Source organism: Sphaerodactylus townsendi, linkage group LG10 (assembly GCF_021028975.2).
Source record: "Sphaerodactylus townsendi isolate TG3544 linkage group LG10, MPM_Stown_v2.3, whole genome shotgun sequence".
NCBI lineage: Eukaryota > Metazoa > Chordata > Lepidosauria > Squamata > Sphaerodactylidae > Sphaerodactylus > Sphaerodactylus townsendi.
This window is the reverse complement of record NC_059434.1, coordinates 5,890,992-5,911,932: the sequence shown is the minus strand read 5'-3', so window position 1 is coordinate 5,911,932 and position 20,941 is coordinate 5,890,992. Positions and strand designations below refer to the sequence as shown.

Below are 20,941 nucleotides of genomic sequence, written 5' to 3'. Positions count from 1 at the left end.
GCCATTAATCGGGCGCCTGTGTATATATGTGTTTACACAATCTGGCTTTTTAATGTATTTATTGATTGCTGCTGAGTTTTAATGGTTTAATTTTATGTTGTATTATTTGCTGTCGGGAACAGCCGTGTTGAAAGCCGCCTCGAGCCCTTCGAGGATGAGGCGGCCTACAAATTTAATAAATAAATAAATAAATAAAATTAAAGGTATTCGAAATTGAATTCTGGCTTACAAAATAAGCTCTGACTTAGGAAAGCCCTGGAAAATTCTGTTTGTCTTTAAGGGGCTGCTGTTTGTCTTTAAGGGGCTGATCACCAGTTTCAACCCAGGCTTAGTGGTGTCTGTTTTGCCAGGAGAAACACCTTTAAAAGAAATCAAAAGATTACTTTAACCACGTGCCCATAATAATAATAATCGAAGAGTTGATGTGTCTTAACAGCATCCTTGTTGATCTCTTGCTCTCTGCCCCTTTGTTCTTTTTCCAGGGAAAAGTGAAAAACGTGATCCGTGCCGTTGAGGACGCTCAGCTCCTTATAAACAATAATGCTTCATTAGTCATTATTGAGGTAAGCTTCATTATTGTTTAACAGTCTTCTTGCATGTATGGACCAATAAGCTGGGAGCTCTGAAGAGTGTATCGTAAACCTCATTTTTTATTCTCTCTCTTTCTCTCCAAAGGAAACCAAAAGATACATGGACACCATAATAGGCTACTTCAAGCAATATGCAGCGTGGGTCAAGGAATCGGTAAGATGCTCTTCTCTCCTGTGGGCCACAGCAACGGAGAGAAAATGCACCTCAGAAATGTGAACTGAGCCATCTGTGTGGCTGGCGTCTAACGCAATAACATTGGTTGGGGGCGGGGGGGGGGGGGCTGCCAGATCCCTCCCCTGTGAGGATTAAATTACAATCCTGGAAGACATCACAGTCAAGTCAATATTTCTTTCGATACAAAATCAGCTCAAAATGTAGACAGATAGTAATTAAAATAAAACATGACTGTTGATAATAACAATAATGGTAAACATTAAATCCGAAGAGGAAATTCTTGGTGAGTTCCGCAGGGCCTGCAAGACTGAGTTGTTCCACCGGGCTTTTGGAGTGTCCAGCCGCTGATTGAAGTGCCCCCTTTTATTCCTCTGTTTCGGAGTTCCCTTTACCATCTATGGGACCCACCTTTTCGTTTTGCTTCCCCCCTCTTTGGGAGGGTTTTAATGAGGGTTTATTGCCTGACATCATTTTTGTTAACTTTACCGCTGTGTTTTTAATTTAATGGGGTTTTGTTTGTATGTGCTGTAAAGGGAAACTATGTTGTGCACCACCCAGAGCCCTCCGGGGGTAGGGCAGTATACAAAACCCATAAATAGATAGATAGATAGATAGATAGATAGATAGATAGAGAGAGAGAGAGAGAGAGAGAGAGAGAGAGAGAGAGAGAGAGAGAGATGATAGATGATAGATGATATAGATAGATAGAGAGAGAGAGATGATAGATGATAGAAGAGAGATAGAGAGAGAGATAGATAAATAGAGAGATAGAAAGATGATAGAGATAGAGAGATAGAAGAGCGAGAGAGAGAGGATAGAGAGAGAGAGATGAGAGATGATAGAAGAGAGATAGAAGAGAGAGAGAGATGATAGACGATAGACGAGAGAGAGAGAGAGAGATGATAGATGATAGAAGAGAGATATAGAGAGATAGATAAATAGAGAGATAGATGATAGAAGAGAGATAGAGAGAGAGAGAGACGATAGATAGATAGATAGAGAGAGAGAGAGAGAGAGAGAGAGTGTAAGAGGGTAATGTCACCTATATCATGTCAGCTTATCGATCGCCTATTGGCCTTTTGTCTAGGATCAAGGGCAATACCACCGCAGTGTGAGGGAACCGGGAGATGCGAAGGGATAAGTGATTAAAATGAGTGTATAGGTGAAGATACACATCAACAGCATGGGAGATCAGGTGCCCCTTAGCAGAGGGTCTCATGAGGCTGTGAGCTGCGGATGTCCAACTCTGGCGCCCCAGATGTTCATGGACTATGATTCCCATCAGCCGCTGCCAGCATGGCCAATTGGGGGAAGTGATGGGAATCGTAGTCCATGAACATCTGGGGCGCCAGAGTTGGACACCCCTGCACTAGAGCCAAGTTTGCAGCACTGTGCAGGCATGTGGCCACCAAATAGATAGTTGTGTGGCCACCAAATGGAGACCTGAGGTTTGACTATGTTGGACTCCCATGGTGACACCTGCAGTTTATCCATTCATTCTGTAGTCTTGCAGCTGCATTACCCTGCAGCTGCTTCCGGCATTTCTCCCGTCTGTAACACTCAGTGGTGGGAGGTTTGCTGCTCCCTGTCTCCCAACTCATGGAGTGAGATCTCCATAAACCCTGCCTTCATTGAATGAGGAGAACGGGGTTAAGAACCAAAAAGTTTCATAGCAGAAGTGCATCAAGAGGAAGGGTTTGAGGGAAGGTAACAGCAGCGTAGTATTGTGCGTAAAGTTCCTCAGCCTACAGAGATTTTGCTTATGTCTGTCCTATACGAGGCTGAGAATTCAGTGCCTCTTTTAAAGCCATTATTTACATTCTCACAGATGGTTTGGGTGAAGAAACAAACCCCAGTAGGTCCTTTGCCGAATATTATTCAGATTGGGAAATACCAAGAGCACAGTGACTCTGGCCGAATCCCCACTGAAAATTTAATCTAGATACAACCAAGTTTCAAAAGAATCAGCACCTTTTCATCCAGGCTCCAACAACCTCGCTGCAGCATGCTTCTAGTGAAGACGTCTAGGCCTGCCCCGGGGGGGGGGGGGGTGCCTGCTGTCAGGGGGGCAATTGTTAAGCTAGCAGCAGCACCAAAATTTCCGAGTATCTTTAGGAGATCCTCCTGATGATGCCACCCAGGTTTGGTGAAGTTTGGTTCACGGGGGCCAAAGCTATGGACCCTAAAATGTGTAGCCTCCATCTCCTATTAGCTCCCATTGGAGTGTTTTTTTCAAAAAGGTGTATATACAAGCAGGTCCAGGAAAATTTCTTCACCCTTTCTTTTCTCCTCTCAGGAGGGTTTAAGAGGGATATTGCGGGCATTGTTATGTTATGTATTAATTGCTGCATTTTAATTTATATTATTTAGAGATTAACTTATATTTGATTTTATGTTTATCTGTATTTGAATGTTATGTTGTTCACCGCCCAGGGCCCTTTGGGGGTTGGGCGGTATATAAGTTGAAAAAATAAATAAATAAATAAAAATCCCGTGATGGGGGGGGGAGGAGCACCAGAAACGGGAGTGATCTGTGTTCCGCGGTTCGGCTGTGAGGAGATCTCGAGGGAACCTGGATATTTCGGGTGACTAACCCAGGATTAATCGCCAGTGAGGAAATCACCTACTTGAGAACTAAAAGTGGTTTCTTGGGAGTCTCCAGTATCCTACCGCATGTACTTCTGTTTCCGATCTCTTGCAGATTACTATGGAAGTGGCGGCGTGTAAGCCTGTGGCCAATGTCATTGATACAGCCGTAGAGATATTTTTATGCAGCTATGTCACAGATTCCCTGGTAAGGATGCCTGCAATTCTTCTTGACTGTGTGGGAGGGAGGGGGAGCAAAGAGACCAGACTTATATTGTTCTGCCAACTTATCCCATAGGATGCTGAGGCAGGAGAAGCTGCGTGGAAGATGCTGCCGCAGGGGCTTAGCCTGGGCCCAGCTAGTGATAGCTCAGGCCCTGGTGGGGATGCCTTCTCCTGCTGTCCCACTGATGCCTAGATGGTGGCTTGGCTGGAGAACAGGCCCCTGTAGGTCTTCCGATAAGACATTCAGGGCCAGCGTTGTGTAGTGGTTAAGAGCAGAAGGCTCTACTCTGGTGAACTGGTGAACCCCTTTGGGGGCAGTGGCGGGTTCAGCCGCCGGGTGCTGCGGTTGGGGCTGCCCGGCACTAGCGGTGCCAGATTTCCCTACTGGTAACGTCTTTCCAGTATCCCAAAACAACGTGCCGTCCGAACTCTTCTTAGCCACAAGACTAGTCTTCTTGTTCCCCAGAGCTCAAGCGTGCACCCCTGGCCTGGTGACTTTTTGCCGGCTCAGCAATCAGCGATGCCTTTTGGGGACTTCCCAGAAGGAATCGTCGAAGGCTTTCACGGCCAGATTCAACTGGTTGTGGTGGGTTTTCCGGGCTGTGTGGCCGTGGTCTGGTGGATCTTGCTCCTAACGTTTCACCTGCGTCTGTTGGCTGGCATCTTCAGAGGTGGATCGCAGAGGGAAGCCGCAGTTTCAAGCTGGGATTCAAGGAAAAGCATTCCAGTGTGGCGCGATTGTGCATATTAGTAGTTGTGGGGGGGGGGGGGGCTGTTGCCCTTCTATGCAGTCTGGTTCCCATGGCATCCCAGGACTGCTTATCTTAACTCTGTTAGCAAAGTTAATATTCCAGTTGGCACACCCAGTTTCAATCTCCTTCAGCTGAATCCTGATTCTACCAGGGCCGTGAGAACAGTCACACAACATAACGTCAAAAATCCAGCAAACCATGCTTCTCCTAGCCCAGTGATAGTGAACCTTTTCGAGACCGAGTGCCCAAATTGCAACCCTAAATTCTAGAGGTAGTAAAGCTCCCAGATTGGTTCTGATATAATTATACCTCGAACAGGAAAGCAGGATATGAGGGATTGAGTCCATAGCGTTGGGACAGAACCGACAACAACACTCACTTCGTGGGATGTTAAGGAAACGACCTTGAAGATAGACAGAGGGGAATGAGTTGCACCTTGCTCTTGTCATGACCCATCTGCACTTATAATTAACAAGCTGTTCTAAGTATACAGCAGGGCTAGATTTCGGGGGTGTGATCCCAAAGTATAGAGGGGAACAGGAGCTTTGTGCAGCACTTAGAAGAGATTGGTATTCCTGGTCGTACAGTCTGATCTTTGGAGACTCCCATGAGAAACCCAAGAAGAAGATTTTTTTTTCAATATGGAGCCACCACTTCGAAAGCTGAAGCTCCCTCATTTCTAGCAAGGATAAACTTTTTGGATCTGTGCTGAAGCATAGACATAGCCAAAACTTAAATGTTACAGCCCAAGCCCTAGTTTCTAATAAATGTTGCCCTGGGTATCAGGGCCATAGCGAGGGGACACTGTGCCCAGGTAACGCATGTGCCCTGCGCCCCTGCCACGCATGTGCCCGGACCCCCTGCCGTGCCCCGGAACACCCTCATCATGCTCCTGCACTGGTGCGTGCCCAGTGTGCCCCCCCTGCCCCGTTGACACTACACCACTGGGTAGTATAGAACAGGCCAGCCTAGGAAACATGGACTGTATATATAGTGACACAAGGCAATGAACTTATTGGTATATGCAATTAGTTTGAGCATAAAGTCAATAGATAATTCATAATATTTTTTTACTCATTGAATATTGGTGATGCTGACTCTTTCAATTTATTGGAACGCAATATGACTGTTGCAGGTTTCTTGCCTAATGGACAATGTTTGTGGCATCTTATACAATTCTTTTGAGAATTTGTTACTAAGTACAGTCCCATTACACTTCTTAGGTTGCCTGAGTGCCCTCATTGTATGTTTTGTTATTACCTTTATATCCAGTTGAATATTACTTATAATATAATCACAATATATCTTTATGAATAATCTTTATGAACGATGTATGAATTTTCTATTGACTTCGTACTCAAACTAATTGCATATACCAATTAGTCCATGTTTCCTAGGCTGGGCTGGCCTCAGATTTTTTAGTATTGGTTTGACTGTATATATTTGCTGATCTGTTTAGTATAGAACAGGGCCAGCAAGTGTCAGTAGCAATTCTTCACAGGTTCATTAGGATTCCTGCTCAGGTCTCTTCAGTGGAAGAGGTTTCTAGGGAAGAGTCCTTGAGATTGTAGTGGCAATGCCTTATTTTATGCTGTTGCTTTTTTGTCTAGAATGCCTTTTGGTTCGGCTTGGGAGGCTGTACGGTATTTCTCATCCCTGCCATCATCTGTGCTGTGAAGCTCGCCAAATACTACCGGAGGATGGACACAGAAGATGTGTACGACGAGTAAGTGAGCACATTAGGGGAACTACGTTTGCCCTTCTTTGACGCGAGGCACACCGGACACATAAATGCCCGAGATTATGTGGGTCGCAGAGAGATCTGAGATCAGTGGAATAAATGAGGGGGAGAATGCAGGATTGATCGCAACCCAAACCCTAGAATTGCTAACTTTCCCCCTGCAGGGTGTTCTTCTGATCTGTATCCTCCCCCTACCCCCTCCGGGAGAAATGGAAGCTTTGGGACATAGGCTTTGATGAAGGAGCAAGGGAAATAGTCATTCCTTCTCTCATTCCTCACCCTCCCTAACGTTCCCATGTTCTAGGGCCGTGGTGGCGAACCTTTGGCACTCCAGATGTTATGGACTACAATTCCCATCAGCCCCTGCCAGCATGGCCAATTGGCTATGCTGGCAAGGGCTGATGGGAATTGTAGTCCATAACATCTGGAGTGCCAAAGGTTTGCCACCACTGTTCTAGGGCATGCTTACACACCCTGCCTATGTTCTGCTAAAAAAACAGATTGGAAAACCCGATCTCAGATAATCCAGGTTCCTATTGAGGCTGAGCCTTTTGTGAACTTCAGTGGGACAGTTGGTATGGAGTTCAGTATTATTTACACAGTGCCAGACTGATGAGCAAAACACCGAAAAGACCAAAATCTAGACTAAAACAAAACTATACTTAGGAAAATTTTCAACTCAGTCAGTGCAGACTTCTGCAGACATTTCATACATGTGTGCAAGAGATTCTGTCTGCGGTGCAAAAACAGCCGCAAGCATCAGTCTTACTTAGATCAGAAACATAAGAAACTACAAATACCGCATATTCTTTGCACAAAGGAGCTACTTGTATATGTCTTGTCGAAGGCTTTCATGGCCGAAATCACTGGGGTGTTGTGTGGTTTCTGGGCTGTATGGCCGTGTTCTAGTAGCATTTTCTCTTGACGTTTTGCCTGCATCTCTGAAGATGCCAGCCACAGATGCAGGAGAAATGTTAGGAGAAAATGCTACTAGAACATGGCCATACAGCCCGGAAACCACACAACACTACTTGTATATGTTTCTTATCCTGGTTTTGATGGGACTCATCATGTACATGAGATTTTTTTACGAGCTTCTTGAATGTTGAATGTAGAATGGTAGTGTTCCCAAACCAACATAGGCAAGATAGAAAATTTCAGCTGATGAACAGGCCTAAAATTCCACGGAACAGGCCTAAAACCAGGGAGCCCATCTTGAACCCTGGACTTTGTATGATTATTCAGTTTGACATACTTGAGTGTCATATGTGGTATTTGTCGTTTCTTGTATGTGTTCGGTCTCAGTAAGATGGATGCTTGTGTCTGTTTTTTGCACTGCAGGCAGGTTCTCCTGCAGCAATGCATCAAATGTCTGTAGCCATTTATGCACTGACCAAGTTGAAACATATTTCGTAGACAAGCACACGGCCCCCCAGTCGATGGATCACGGCCCGCAGATAACCTGAATGTCAACAGTAGGTCAGCCTAAAGGGAGAGGGGGCACAGGTGATTAAGATGAAGTGGAGGATGAAGGAGACGGAGAGGGGAGGGGGTGGGGTGGGGGAACAGCAGCTCTTCTTCCCTCTGTGGCACTGTGGGAACCCATTTGGGTCCCATTTTTTAAAAAGCCATTCCCCACAGCAGCTGTGTGACTCAGGGGGGAACTCAGGTTAGATTCAGGGGTGCCAATCCCAATCTTCTATATATATAAAAATCTATCAGTGCATTTTTCTGCTGACAGGTAATCTCCCAAACTACTGGACCGATTGCTTTGAAATTTTCACACGACGTCACTTTCACGTGCGGCCAGGTTTCCATACTGTTTCCACACCTCCTGTTGTGTACATGTCACAACTGTGCCAATTATTGTGTACATGCCACACCTGTGACAGTTGGAACCACAGTTCTGTTCCGCAACAGCGCCATCTGCTGGCCATCAAAGCAACCCCCTCTGATACAAGGGAAACCATGCCTTCTTTGAAAACCGCTGCCATCTGGAGTGAAAGGGATGGCCTCGCCATCTGGACTTGGCCCACCCACCCTAGCGGAGGAAGAGGGAGGGTCTGGGGGTTTGCTGGACCAAATGCTCTGAAATTTGAACACAACGTAGCTCATGCCTCCCAGTGTGTTTTCAGCTAGGTAATTCGCCTGCTAGGGAAGGGAGTGAAAGGGACAGGTCCAGCCACCTGGACATGGCCCACCCACCCTAGCAGAGGAAGGGGAAAGTTAGGGAGGGACGGGACGGGATGCCATGCAAGGGAACGGGAGGGGAGCGAGGGGCCCCTTGCCCCTCCCCTCCCTTGCAAGCATTGTGCAATGCCACATGTTGTAACCGTTCACTTCCCCTTTTTTTTCTTTTCCACTTCACCAGACTCAGCCACAGCAACGCGTGGCCGGGCCCGCTAGTTACTTATAAACCAAAACATCTAGTTTGGCCCTAATTCTTGCTGTTTTTATTGCTTCTCTTTAGCTAATATAGGTTTCCTCTTTTTCCCTGGCTTCTTTCCATTGTCTGGATAAACTCCAGTCACACTTTTCAAGTGTTTTTCTTCAGCAAGTTAGTTACACTTTCTGATTTGCTGTCCTTACCATCTCTTTCGAGGCTGGGAGAAGCCCAGAGAACTAGCCAACAGTAGAAGGCCAAAGATATTTGAGAGGATAATATTTGGAGAGTGGGAAATCCTCAACATGTTCACTTATAGGACTTTTTTTGCCTACTTCCCTCCACGTGATCAATAGAATAGCGTGGTGGAAGCTCCCGGCCACGACTGACATGGCCATGTAGAAAGAAAAGGAAATTCAGCTGCTTCTTCAAAACTGAGATGGGTGGAGTTTTTGTGTCGGACAGGATCCTGAAAACAGAGGCTGGCCGAGCTGTGGATGAGAGCGTGACAATTATGAGCTTAAATATATATTTAGCCATCTTGATATTTTTTCCTTGCTCTTTTTGCTTTTCTTTTACATAATTTATCCTGCTCTCTCTAACCGGTCTTTTTTTTCTTCCACTTGCAGTTCCTCTGTCTCAGGGACTTGGCATTTTACTTTATGATAGCTGTTTTTACTTATTTTTCACTTGTCTTTGGTTTTAACTTTTTTTTTTTGTAAGCCATTTTTCTGTAAGTCTATCCACTATCTTTATGTTCTGTTTTAAACGACAACAATCTTCTACATTAAACTTCTGCTAGAACATCAGAATGGCCCTCCTGAGCCATTCACACATGTAACCCTGTTTTTCACACACAAGATAACTAATTCATGATTTTGTGTTTTTTTTATATTTTGTAGTGTTGAAACTATGCCCATGAAAAAGTAAGAGATTTTAATTGCTATTCTGGCATGCGAAGAGGGGGGGTTTGTTTTTAAAATGGAGCTGGCTTCTTCTTTTTTTTAAGGTTGGCTACTTGGAATAAGTTGCATTTTTGTTCTGTGTTTTTGACATTTTGCTCTACATGGTTAGTTAAATGCAGAGCGTGTTGAAATCCCACTTGCTCTGCAGGCTCCAGCAAGGCAGTGCCTCGGGCGCACCGTCCAAAAAAGGGAGCCATTTGAATGGTTTTGTTGTATTCTTGCAGGGTGGGATGGGGGTTGTTGTAGGTTGCCTTGGGCAAAAGTTTTTGGAAAGGCAACTGATAGCTTTTTAAAATTAGTAACTCTTTTTTTTTTTAAGAAAACACCTTTACCATACTATCATTCATCATCTTTGTAACCATACTCTGTATGAATCTGCATCTTATCATTAATCCAGTCCTTTCTTGGTATATTTATTTTATTACAGTTTGGAAAATGGTAATAATGGTTATCATAAAGAGCATATATATGGTATACACAATCCAATTATGACCAGGTAAACAACGTTTTGAAACTGCCTGCCTTTTGAACACTATCTTAATCTATCACTCGACACATTTTTTCTGCATGTTTGAAGCTGGAACCATTTTCTTTTTGCATGGCTTCCCACTGTGTAGTCCTTTGTTCTTGTCTGTACAGCATGAGATATTGTAACTTCACAATGAAATGACACAGATTGGGGGAAAAAACCGTTTAACCCACAACTTTATTCCAAATACAACAGGAAATACTCAGAAACTGTTGTACACTTATACAGTGTTCACTGTATAGAATCCTGACTTCAGCTGTTTATGGAGAACTAACATGGGTTTAAATTGAAAATCCTCATGGTGCTTTTTCTCGTTTACCGGACTGAAAAATGTGCCCCCTCGCCATACACACTCACATACTTTCTGACAAGACACACTCTTCTTTTCAAAATGTTTAACAATGATGGTTGAAATTGCCCTCAGCTACCCTCAGTGGCATTCAGGATTCAAATCTGATTGGCTATATAATGGTATGATGTCATTCCACGTACAACTCCTCACTGGGTGGGGTCACCTGTGTAGCTCATCCACACAGAAGGAGGCAACTGAGGGAAACAGGATGCATTGTTTGAGGACTCAGGAGCTGGAGAAGCAAATGCAATAGTGTTTTCATCTCAAGCAATTTAGTCCTCAAAGCTTTTGTGCAGGGTCAGTGGTGGGATCCAAAAATTTTAGTGACAGGTTCCCATGGTGGTGGGATTCAAACAGTGGCGTAGCGCCAATGGGGTTGGGTGGGGCACGACGGGGGCATGGCCAGGCATTCCGGGGCCAGGCATTCCGGGGGCGGGGCAATAATAATTTCTCTGTTACTGTAAAAAATTCTTACAGTAAAAAAAATGTTCCTAATTTCCAGCTGGTATCTTTCTATCTGTAATTTAAACTCATTATAGCAAGTCCTATTGTCTACTGCCAACAGAAACAACTACTTCTCCTCTAATTGACTGCCTGTCAAATACTTAATACTTTCAAATGCTTAATTTTGTTTCTAGAAATCAAAAGAAGGATACTTTCCTTAAACAAGGAACTTTACCATATTTCTAAAACATGTTTTTAAAACAGCCCAACAGGGAGAATTATCCCGTTTTCTACCTCTGCTAACCAGCCACATAGGAAACAACAGGACTTTATGATTTTTGGACCTAATGGAATTTCTAACGGAAAAGCAGACCCAATTAGTAACCCCCTCTCGGCACACACAAATAATTAGTAACCCACTCTCGGGAACTGGTGAGAACCTGCTGGATCCCACCTCTGTAGGTGGAATTGGACCTGGCTCTAAACTATATCAAAATAAAAGATTGTTCTGAATTTTAATGGTTTGAATGAAGAAGTAGGCTTGTAAATATGTATAAAAGTAGGAGCATGTGGTGGACCAGAAGTGTTTGAAAGTGTGGGCTTTCTGAGAGACCACTCATATCACTGTAGGAGTTCTTCAGTTGTCATACAGAAGACTGTCTCTAGCATGTTAAGGATGCATGATGCTGACAGTGCTAGATGATGCCTTCCAAGAGATGGTTTCATCTATATAAATAAAAAGCAAAGTGTCCATTTGTTTCTTATTGTTGCTCTCTGAAACTACTGGACCAAATGCTGTGAAAGTTTCAGACAACGTTGCTCTCTCATCCAAGCATGTTTTCACTACCTCACATATCTCACCTCTGCCAGGTAAACCGTCCTTTTCCCAAAAAACAGCGCCATCACTGTCCTTTCCCCAAAAAACAGTGCCATCACCGTCCTTTCCCCAAAAAACAGTGCCATCTGGTGGACGCTGGGCCTGTTCTGAGGTATGCGTTCTGAGGTAATATTTCATTCAGGGAGAGGGCCAGGAGTCAGTGAGGGAGCGGAGGGACGACAGAAGCTGAGGCGACCCAGGCGTGCAGCGTTTCTCTAGAGGTACTGGCCAGACAGAAATGAAATACAAAACCACTCTCAACCTATTATCTAGAAAACAATCACACTTACACATGAAGCCTCTGCCCTCACCTCCAGTCCCTCTCCCTGAATGAAATATTACCTCAAAACGCATAATCCACCCCACTCTGGTGTCTCACCAAGCCTTAGGCATACAAACCTCTTACAGTACAGACTGGCATTCTTCAGACCATCCTCATCATGACCACTGATGCCATTGTATAAGTAATACAATCATTGCACTGCTAATTATGTATTCTAATCCAGGATAACTAACAGACTACGTTGCAAATGGGGAAAAAAAACTTCCACTAGAGATTGTAACTGCCTTGAGCGCAGCGCCATTGGCAGAATCATGAAAACAGTTCACATACACGTAGCCACTGTACATATTTGCGGGTGCCCCCCCCCCAAAAAACCTAGCCGAATACATTCATTCTTCAGCCTGTGCTTACAATGATTACAGAGAAGAATGCTGCAACAGGTTTTCCCCCTGTATGGCAACAAATCAGAGAGTACATTGGTTTTTCTGCAGCACGCTATTTAGTAAAAGCCTAGCCACAGCAGTCCACACACACTGTATTCTACTGTATTTGTGCTTAACTTTTCCGGTAGGGAAATGTTCCCAGTTTCAAATTGGAAGGAGGCTCTGCGAGTTAGGCCAAAGGCGCATTCTCCCCACCACACACTGCATGGCCTGCTCTCCATGCCATTTACCTCACACATTACTGGGAACTGCGGGCCTTGGGGACGGAGACACAGAGGTCAGGAGGGCAGACTCTGTTTCCCTTCTCCAGCCGCACATCTCAGTGCATCCACAGTCACCCACCACTTCTTCACACAATCACATAGCTGGTTGTGCGTGACAATTTTCCAACACACATGTGCACATTAGGTTTTAGGTAATATTTAGGTAATATTTAGGTTTTAGGTAATATTAGGCAAAGCGATTCTCCTACACCAGTGGTGGCGAACCTTTGGCACTCCAGATGTTATGGACTACAATTCCCATCACCCCCTACCAGCATGACCAATTGGCCAAGCTGGCAGGGGCTGATGGGAATTGTAGACCATAACATCTGGAGTGCCAAAGGTTCGCCACCACAGTCCTACACTGTTTGCACATCGTCACCCCATACATTCCAACACAGTGAACACTCTCACAACTGTCCTCTCACCCTCAGTCCACCAAGCACTTGGACAGATGCTAACTCACAACAGAATACCTGTCTACAGGGACTCCTACTCCCTTTGGAAATTTGGCCAGCCAGATCTGCAAGGCTCCCTTCACAAGAAGCCCCGATGGCGGACAACCCAACTCATGCGGGGAGAAGGGAGCTGGGCAGGTAGTTCTAATCTGAGATCTCTGAAGTAACGTTGGGTTTGCCCTGACCTTTGAGGAGTGGTTAGATAACGGCTGCTGCCTCCAGGCTCTGCCATTGCATACTCCAGGGTAAATTAGGTCTGAACTGTCAGTGCCAGCCTGTGTTGGACCATCCCTGAATTCTACTAAACAAACTACAAACCATAATACAACATTGTGAATCCAATCTGCTGTTGAAAAGGGAAAGAGGGGTTCTATTTGACCAGTCCAAAAGGCTATGCTGGGGATCATTGGACCTGCATGGACATCTGTGTGGGTTGCGGACTGTGATGAGGAGGAAATCTGCCACAGCAACGCGTGGCCGGGTACCGCTAGTAGTTATATAATAATTGAAAAGATACGACCATGTGAAGGTGCCTAGTGCAGAGCCAGCCCATCTTCAAATACACCTCGGCCAATGATACCTAGCTTGACTAGCAGGAACTCACCATGGTTTTGTGATGACATCTTTCTTAGCCCTGCTTCTCTTTGATATCCTTTTCAGAGGAAATTCTAGGGTTTAAACCTGGGACTTCCTACATTTTAATTATGTACTCTACCATCAAGCTAGGCCTCTCCATAGCAGGCCAGAAGAACAAATGAAGTAGTGGTCTTTCAAACAGCTGAAACATTCATTCTTGCACCGATTAGTTTTCATAATTTTTACGAATATCAGCTATCAAATTAGTATTTATCCCTCTTGATCCTCAAATTGTTCAGAATGACTTCCATATAATTCCCCCATTTGAACCATCTGCAGGGACAGAAGGGAAAGGTTCAGGCTTACTCTTCCCCACTGATGTGGAATGGAAGAGCTTTGTCACAAATGTTTAGACATCCTCTGTGCCTGGCATACTTCACTTAGAAACCTGAATGTTCTCCTGTGAGCAGAAAGTGTTTTTCCACACGCGAGACCAAGTGGGCCATTCTGCGCAAGTCACCTAAAACATTTGCAAGACATTTCTCCCCCCTGTTTATTCGCACTCACCCCCTCAAAATGTTCGATGGCTGCCCTTGAGGGTTTTTCTCTCTTGTTTTTGGCTGTCGGTAGAGTTGACGCTTTGAAGACTGGATGCACGGATTCTCTGTTGCTGTGTGTAACTGCTGCTTCGAAGAGTTAGCCAATTAAAAAGAACACAGAACTAAAGGCTCATTCCGCGCATGCAGAATAATGCACTTTCAAACTGCTTTCAGTGCTCTTTGAAGCTGTGCGGGATAGCAAAATCCACTTGCAAACAGTTGTGAAAGTGGTTTGAAAACGCATTATTTTGCGTGTGCGGAAGGGGCCAATGAAAATAAAGAGGCGAGGAGGACTGCAGTGAGCTCAGGGACGCAATAAAACGGTGTCAAGGGGAAAGTTTGGGGACAGCACAGAGGCATGGAAAACACTGAGGGAAAGATAAAATGTTTTAAATATGCCCGTACAGCAAGGAACGTCGTTTTGAAGATGTTTCTCACAGGCAAATTGTTGTAAAGGCATTTTCAGATACAATGTTTCCAGGTTGGAAATAAAACGTTTTCAGAATGTAAGAAGGAAAAACAGTGCGGAACTTCCTGGAGGAAATGTTTTATTTCCTGTCTTGAAAATGTTTTAAAAGGTTTGTGTGGAAAGGATCGGTATTTCCTTCCACTTCTATCTTGTGGGGTGCCGCTTTGGTCCCTGGATCCTGTCCATTCCCTACCTTGTGGCGTGCCGCTTTGGTCCCTGGATCCTGTCCATTTCAGACCTACATTTAAGGAGAATTAACAAACGAGAAGATACTTGAGAATATAATAAATTTGTTGTGCGTCAGGATATTAGTGGATATCAAACAATCAGTCTAAAGCACACTAATGAAAAAAATCTGACTTCAGAAACACCATTGACAATTATTTTGAATTGACAGGTCCTCAATTTACACTATTCTCTGCCCCACCTCTTTCAAGGTTTCTTTTAACAAATGTGATACCTGAGACTGATACTAAAAACTAGGAAAAAGCAGTTCACATGTAGTTAAACTAGTACCCTGCTGTTTTTGTTCCTTTACTGCTTGATTCTTCGCCCCTTTTCCAGTCTTCAGCTGTTTTAGGGCTTTCTCACTACTGCTTTTTAGTTGGTCTCAAAAAGTCCTGTATCTTTGCTAACTTTCCACCTTGCATTTCTTGCTTACCTGACTATACCCTTTTCCACCAAAAGATCTAAGTAGAATTGTAAATCCCTCCGCCACTTCTTCCTGGACCTTATTTGCAGGGGGCATTCATTGAAAATGCTGGGGGGGGGGAGGGGGGATTAGGACTAATAAAAGGAAACACTTCTTCACGCAACGTGTGATTGGTGTTTGGAATATGCTGCCACAGGAGGTGGTGATGGCCACTCACCTGGATAGCTTTAAAAAGGGCTTGGACAGATTTATGGAGGAGAAGTCGATCTATGGCTACCAATCTTGATCCTCCTTGATCTGAGATTACAAATGCCTTAACAGACCAGGTGCTCAGGAGCAGCAGCAGCAGAAGGCCATTGCGTTCACATCCTGCACGTGAGCTCCCAAAGGCACCTGGTGGGCCACTGCAAGTAGCAGAGTGCCGGACCAGATGGACTCTGGTCTGATCCAGCAGGCTAGTTCTTATGTTCTTATGTTCTTATGCAGTAGAATGCTCCGCAGGGGTCTTAGTGCCTGCCTTGTTCTGTTCCAGCACCCACCATTTTGTCAGCTTCAGGAGTTTCTTCTGCTTGCAGCTCATCCAAAGGCCATTTCACTGTAAAAAGATGATGAATAAAGTTTGTTTTTCTGGTGATCCCACGCACATGTCTTTTTTTTTAAACGAAAAATCTTCACAGCTTCAAAGACAATATCTAAGAATCGTAGCCTCTTGGAGGGCTGGTCTACCTCCCATTAAGAAGCAGTAAATAGACCTGTCCTCTACCCATTATGTCCAATCATGGGTAGACCAGCCTTCCTCAGAGGGCAAATCTACCCAATGCTTCTTAATGGGAGGTAGACCAGCCCTCCATGCGACTACAATTCTTAGATGGTGTCTTCATAGCTACAAAGATTTCTCATTTAAAACAAAACTAGGAAAAAAACCAGCACATGCATGGGATAACAAGGGAAGACAAACTTTATTCATCAACTTTTCACAGTGAAATGCACTTCGGATAAGCTGCAAGCAGAAGAAACTCCTGCGGACATTTTGCAAAAGGCGACGTGTGTACGGTGGCTCCTACAGCTTTCACAAAATGGTAGACACTAAAAAAAATGAAAGTAAGAGCTCTAAGATGGTGTGAGGGGGCGGGGGCGGGGGGGGGAAGTCTTACTAATAGTCATTTCAGGCAATATAAATGCTCTTGTATCAAACTACCATTTTTAATAGTGCACAGAATAATTGTTTTGACGAAGGCTGTGCTTAAAATTGATTCTTAAATGCTTGTAAACATTTGGGACTATTTTCGCCTTTGGAACTCTCTGCTTTTACTTCTGCCCAACCACAACATCGCGCTTAGATCTTTTGGCGGACAAGGGTGTATAAATGCATGTGCTATCATGGTGTGTGAGAGGGCTATCTTTTTACTACTTAACGTACAAATCGAAAAAGTGTCATGATTATCTTTGTGAGTAATTGGGGTGATGTGGGGGAGGGACTGTTTGTGATTGACATCTGCTAGTCTGCAAATTCTATCGGACAGAGACTGGGGTCTTTCATCTAGAAAATCAGAGGAAGTTTGGCGGGTGGGTTTTTTTTGTTTTTGATTTGAATTTTGCATTCATGATCATTTGCTCTTCATTTTGGTCACTGTTCTGTGCTGTTCTGTTGTTGCTGACTATCACTATTAAGATGATGTCCGATAGATTACTGTCTTGTGTTTCCTCCTACAGCTCTGCTGAGCAGTGGTAGTACAGACCAAATATACTAAGGGTAAGTTGCGTTGTTTATCCATGTAAAATGAAAAGTTAATTTGAAGATCAGCTGCCTCAGTTAAACCCCAACCTTTGTTAACCCTTATTATTATTATTATTATTATTATTATTATTATTATTATTATTATTATTATTATTATTATTATTATTATTATTATTATTATTATTATTATTATTTATTGAGCTTTTATACCGCCCCATCCCCGAAGGGCTCTGGGCGGTGCACAGCATAGAAGGCGACAATGTAAGCAGTTAAAACATTTAAAAGCAGCGAAAACATAAAAACATTTCTAATAAATATAATAAGTTACAATAAGATAGGTGGCGTTCAGCAATCTACCATTTTAGTTCCCTCCCCTCCCCTGGGGGGGGGGGGAAATCCCATGTTCCAGTCTAAAAATTCCCTCCCCCTTCCAAGAGGGAGGAGTGGCGAGTCTAAGATGACATCTGACCCCGATATCAGGGCCGGAGGCCCTTAGCTAAACACAGCACCTTCGTGCCAAGTCTGCATTGTCCAAATCCTATCATAATCTTCTTTTCCTTCTCATCTGGGGCACCCTTAAAATCCTTTTACTTCAAATGTTTTGTAATATGACAGTGGTGGCGAACCTGGTGGCGACCGAGTGCCCAAATTGCAACCCCAAACCCACTTATTCATCGCAAAGGGCCAACACGGCCATTTAACCTGAATGGTGAGGTTTTAGTTTAGAAAAAGCGGTTGGCTCCGAGGCGTGTGTTTACTCAGAAGCAAGCCCCATTGCCAGCAACTGAGCTTACTCCCAGGTAAAGGATCCCGCTTTAGTTCTTTGCATGAAAATCAGTGAGGTTTAACAGCGCTTTAACAGGGTGACCTACACTGCTTCCCCAAAACTAGGTCTTAGGTTTAATGCTAACAATCGAGCCCAGAGGCCCAGGCCAGCCTAGATGTGTGTGTGTGGGGAGGGTGACTCTGTTTGCACGTGCCCACAGAGAGGGCTCTGAGTGCCACCTCTGGCACCCGTGCCATAGGTTCGCCACCACTGTAATATGACAACAGCAGGCTCTGTAATTTTTTCCCCCTTGTGATTTCATTTTGCACTCTGTGGAAATCACACTTCAGGTTCTCCTGGGAAACACAGCATCTTTTCAACCGATGTCGAGTTCCATATTTATACTCTGAATCCTGAGACGGCCTCATTTGGGGCCTGTGGGCCGAAGCGATGCTGAATGAAAACTACCGAACCTCACGCCGTAAACTGCTGGAAGAGCCCTCGGAGATCGCCCCACACGACGCCCGTGATTTGCGGTTCAGTTCTGTTATTAAGATTGAACTATAAAAGGCTTCGGAGGTCTTGTTTTCTAATACCGGTTTTCCACTTGAGTGTCTGTTTCTGCGTCATGTAGCATACTGGCTTAGTTTACCCAGGGTTGTTGGGGAGGGAGAGCTTTGCTTCAGATTAATCGCCCAGTCCAAATTCTGAAGTTGGGAGATGTTCATACACATCAGAGTGTTTACATGAAGAATATGTTTTGTGTACAGACACTTTTGTATCCGTGTTTTTTACAGCTGTCTTGCAGCAGATTTTTTAAAAATACTGTTTGTTATATTTCATAAGCGATCTGTTGAGCATGATCGGGGGTTTTGTGGGGGGGGGCTATGCTGTTGGGTAGGCATGTTAGCTTGTAAGAATTATGGAAGTCGGCTTTATCTTGTACATTGTTTATGGAACAGCTCTAATAATCAAAAGTTTATTCTTCTTACTGAATCACATACTATGCTGTGTTATAAAGACCAAATATATATCTATATTGAAGAAAATAGCTCTAAAAGTTGCAGGCAATTTGGAACAGAATTGCATACCTTCACTGGAACCTACGCAAAGATAGCATGGTAGAAGGAGAGTTTTAGCAAATGATGTATCCTGATTAGAAAGGGCTCTGCCTTGGTTTGATACCACAAATGTGATCTAAATGAGAGCAGCAGTGGCGTAGTGGCTAAGAGCAGTGGCTAAGAGCAGGTGCACTCTGATCTGGAGGAACTGGGTTTGATTCCCAGCTCTGCTGCCTGAGCTGTGGAGGCTTATCTGGGCAATTCAGATTAGCCTGTCCACTCCCACACACGCCAGCTGGGTGACCTTGGGCTAGTCACAGCTCTTCGGAGCTCTCTCCGCCCCACCTACCTCACAGGGTGTTTGTTGTGAGGGGGGAAGGGCAAGGAGATTGTCAGCCCCTTTGAGTCTCCTGCAGGAGAGAAAGGGGGGGATATAAATCCAAACTCCTCCTAATTCCTGAATGTAGCCACACTCATGGTTAGGTCTGGGTACTCTCCATGCACCCTGCTTTTTGGGGGGTAAACAGTGTGTGTTGATGGTACACACAGAGATACGTATACATTCACCCCATTTAGCTGTTAGAGCAAAAGCGTGGGCCCAAGATAGGCCTGCTGCAGAATCCCAGAACCACTGTTGCAGTTCAGGTGATGCCATTTGCCAAAGGTATGGCCAGGGCCGTGGTGAAGATGCCACGTCCTTCCGCCAAGGTCTGTGTTGGCTTTAATTTGTCAGCTGTGTTTTGAAAAAGTAATTTGATTGTGTTTTGCTAACGAAAGGTGTAAAGATTTCCTCAGCATTTGTAAGCGGAGGCACTTTGTAAGCGTTGAACCGGAAAATCCTTGGAAGTTGAAAGTTCTTGAAAGCGTGGAAGTTGCGCAACTAATTTCAAAAGAACTGTTAAATAGCTGCATGGCAAAAATGAAATAATGGGAAAATAACGAGGCATTTTACCCTTGATTGGCAGACGCTGTTTGCTGGCCTCTCTTCTTGGTGTATTTTCTTACCTTCACCTGAAGTATTGAAAACGTATGGAGCAGCAGTGGCATAGGAGGTGAAGAGCTCGTGTATCTAATCTGGAGGAACCGGGTTGGATTCTCCGCTCTGCCGCCTGAGCTGTGGAGGCTTATCTGGGGAATTCAGATTAGCCTGTGCACTCCCACACATGCCAGCTGGGTGACCTTGGGCTAGTCACAGCTTCTTGGAGCTTTCTCAGCCCCACCTACCTCACAGGGTGTTTGTTGTGAGGGGGGAAGGGCAAGGAGATTGTCAGCCCCTTTGAGTCTCCTACAGGAGAGAAAGGGGGGATATAAATCCAAACTCTTCTTCTTCTTAATCAAATCAAATCAAATGACCTTTATTGGCACATGTACATATTTAAAACATTATAGAACATTAAGATAACATGCCTTTGCTAGAAATTTTAACCACATCTTCAGTTCTTCTTTGACTGATCATTGCTTAATCTTGGATCATATATGAACCCCTTCAGTGAAATCACTGGTGATCTCAGGCCTGCATAACTACCTGGTGCATGCACATCAGTTGCCAGGTCTTTATACTTGTGGCAAGTAAGTCATGCACTTTGCTCCGTCCAATGTACACTCTTTTTCCTAACTATCCCACAATTGGAAAAAACGCCGCGGGTGAAGCTGCCCTCAAATGTCATAAAAATTGGAAATAATTTAAGTTAACTTGCCTCGGAGGACAAATGGATTATTTCTGCAAGACAATGTGTAGCATACCTAAATGTGCACACACATATATATATATCAAGTTCAACATAGATTTAAGAAGTTCTTTTTTAAAATTTGTCCTCAAATGATTTAAATAAAATGAAAGGAGGATTTATAGCTGCGTCATATGAACATCAGTTGATGCGTTGGATTAAAACTCTGGATCAAACGAAAAGTAAAAAGGATCTTGTATTGTCGAAGGCTTTCACGGCCGGAATCACTGGGGTGCTGTGTGGATTCCGGGCTGTATGGCTGTGTTCTAGCAGCATTCTTTCCTGAC

General features: G+C 44.3%; 1 protein-coding gene across 1 annotated transcript in view; it reads left to right on the top strand.

The window, feature by feature from the left end:
* PROM1 (prominin 1) overlaps positions 1 to 19,163 on the top strand; it is a 66,436-nt gene extending 47,273 nt beyond the window's left edge. The window contains exons 15-22 of the mRNA XM_048508703.1: positions 483 to 563; positions 676 to 744; positions 3,467 to 3,559; positions 5,939 to 6,054; positions 9,355 to 9,378; positions 9,845 to 9,913; positions 17,076 to 17,115; positions 18,217 to 19,163. Coding sequence (XP_048364660.1) covers positions 483 to 563; positions 676 to 744; positions 3,467 to 3,559; positions 5,939 to 6,054; positions 9,355 to 9,378; positions 9,845 to 9,913; positions 17,076 to 17,094 — 471 coding nt within the window. The 3' untranslated portion in view covers positions 17,095 to 17,115; positions 18,217 to 19,163. The remainder of the gene's footprint in view (positions 1 to 482; positions 564 to 675; positions 745 to 3,466; positions 3,560 to 5,938; positions 6,055 to 9,354; positions 9,379 to 9,844; positions 9,914 to 17,075; positions 17,116 to 18,216) is intronic.
* Positions 19,164 to 20,941: the final 1,778 nt, after the last annotated feature.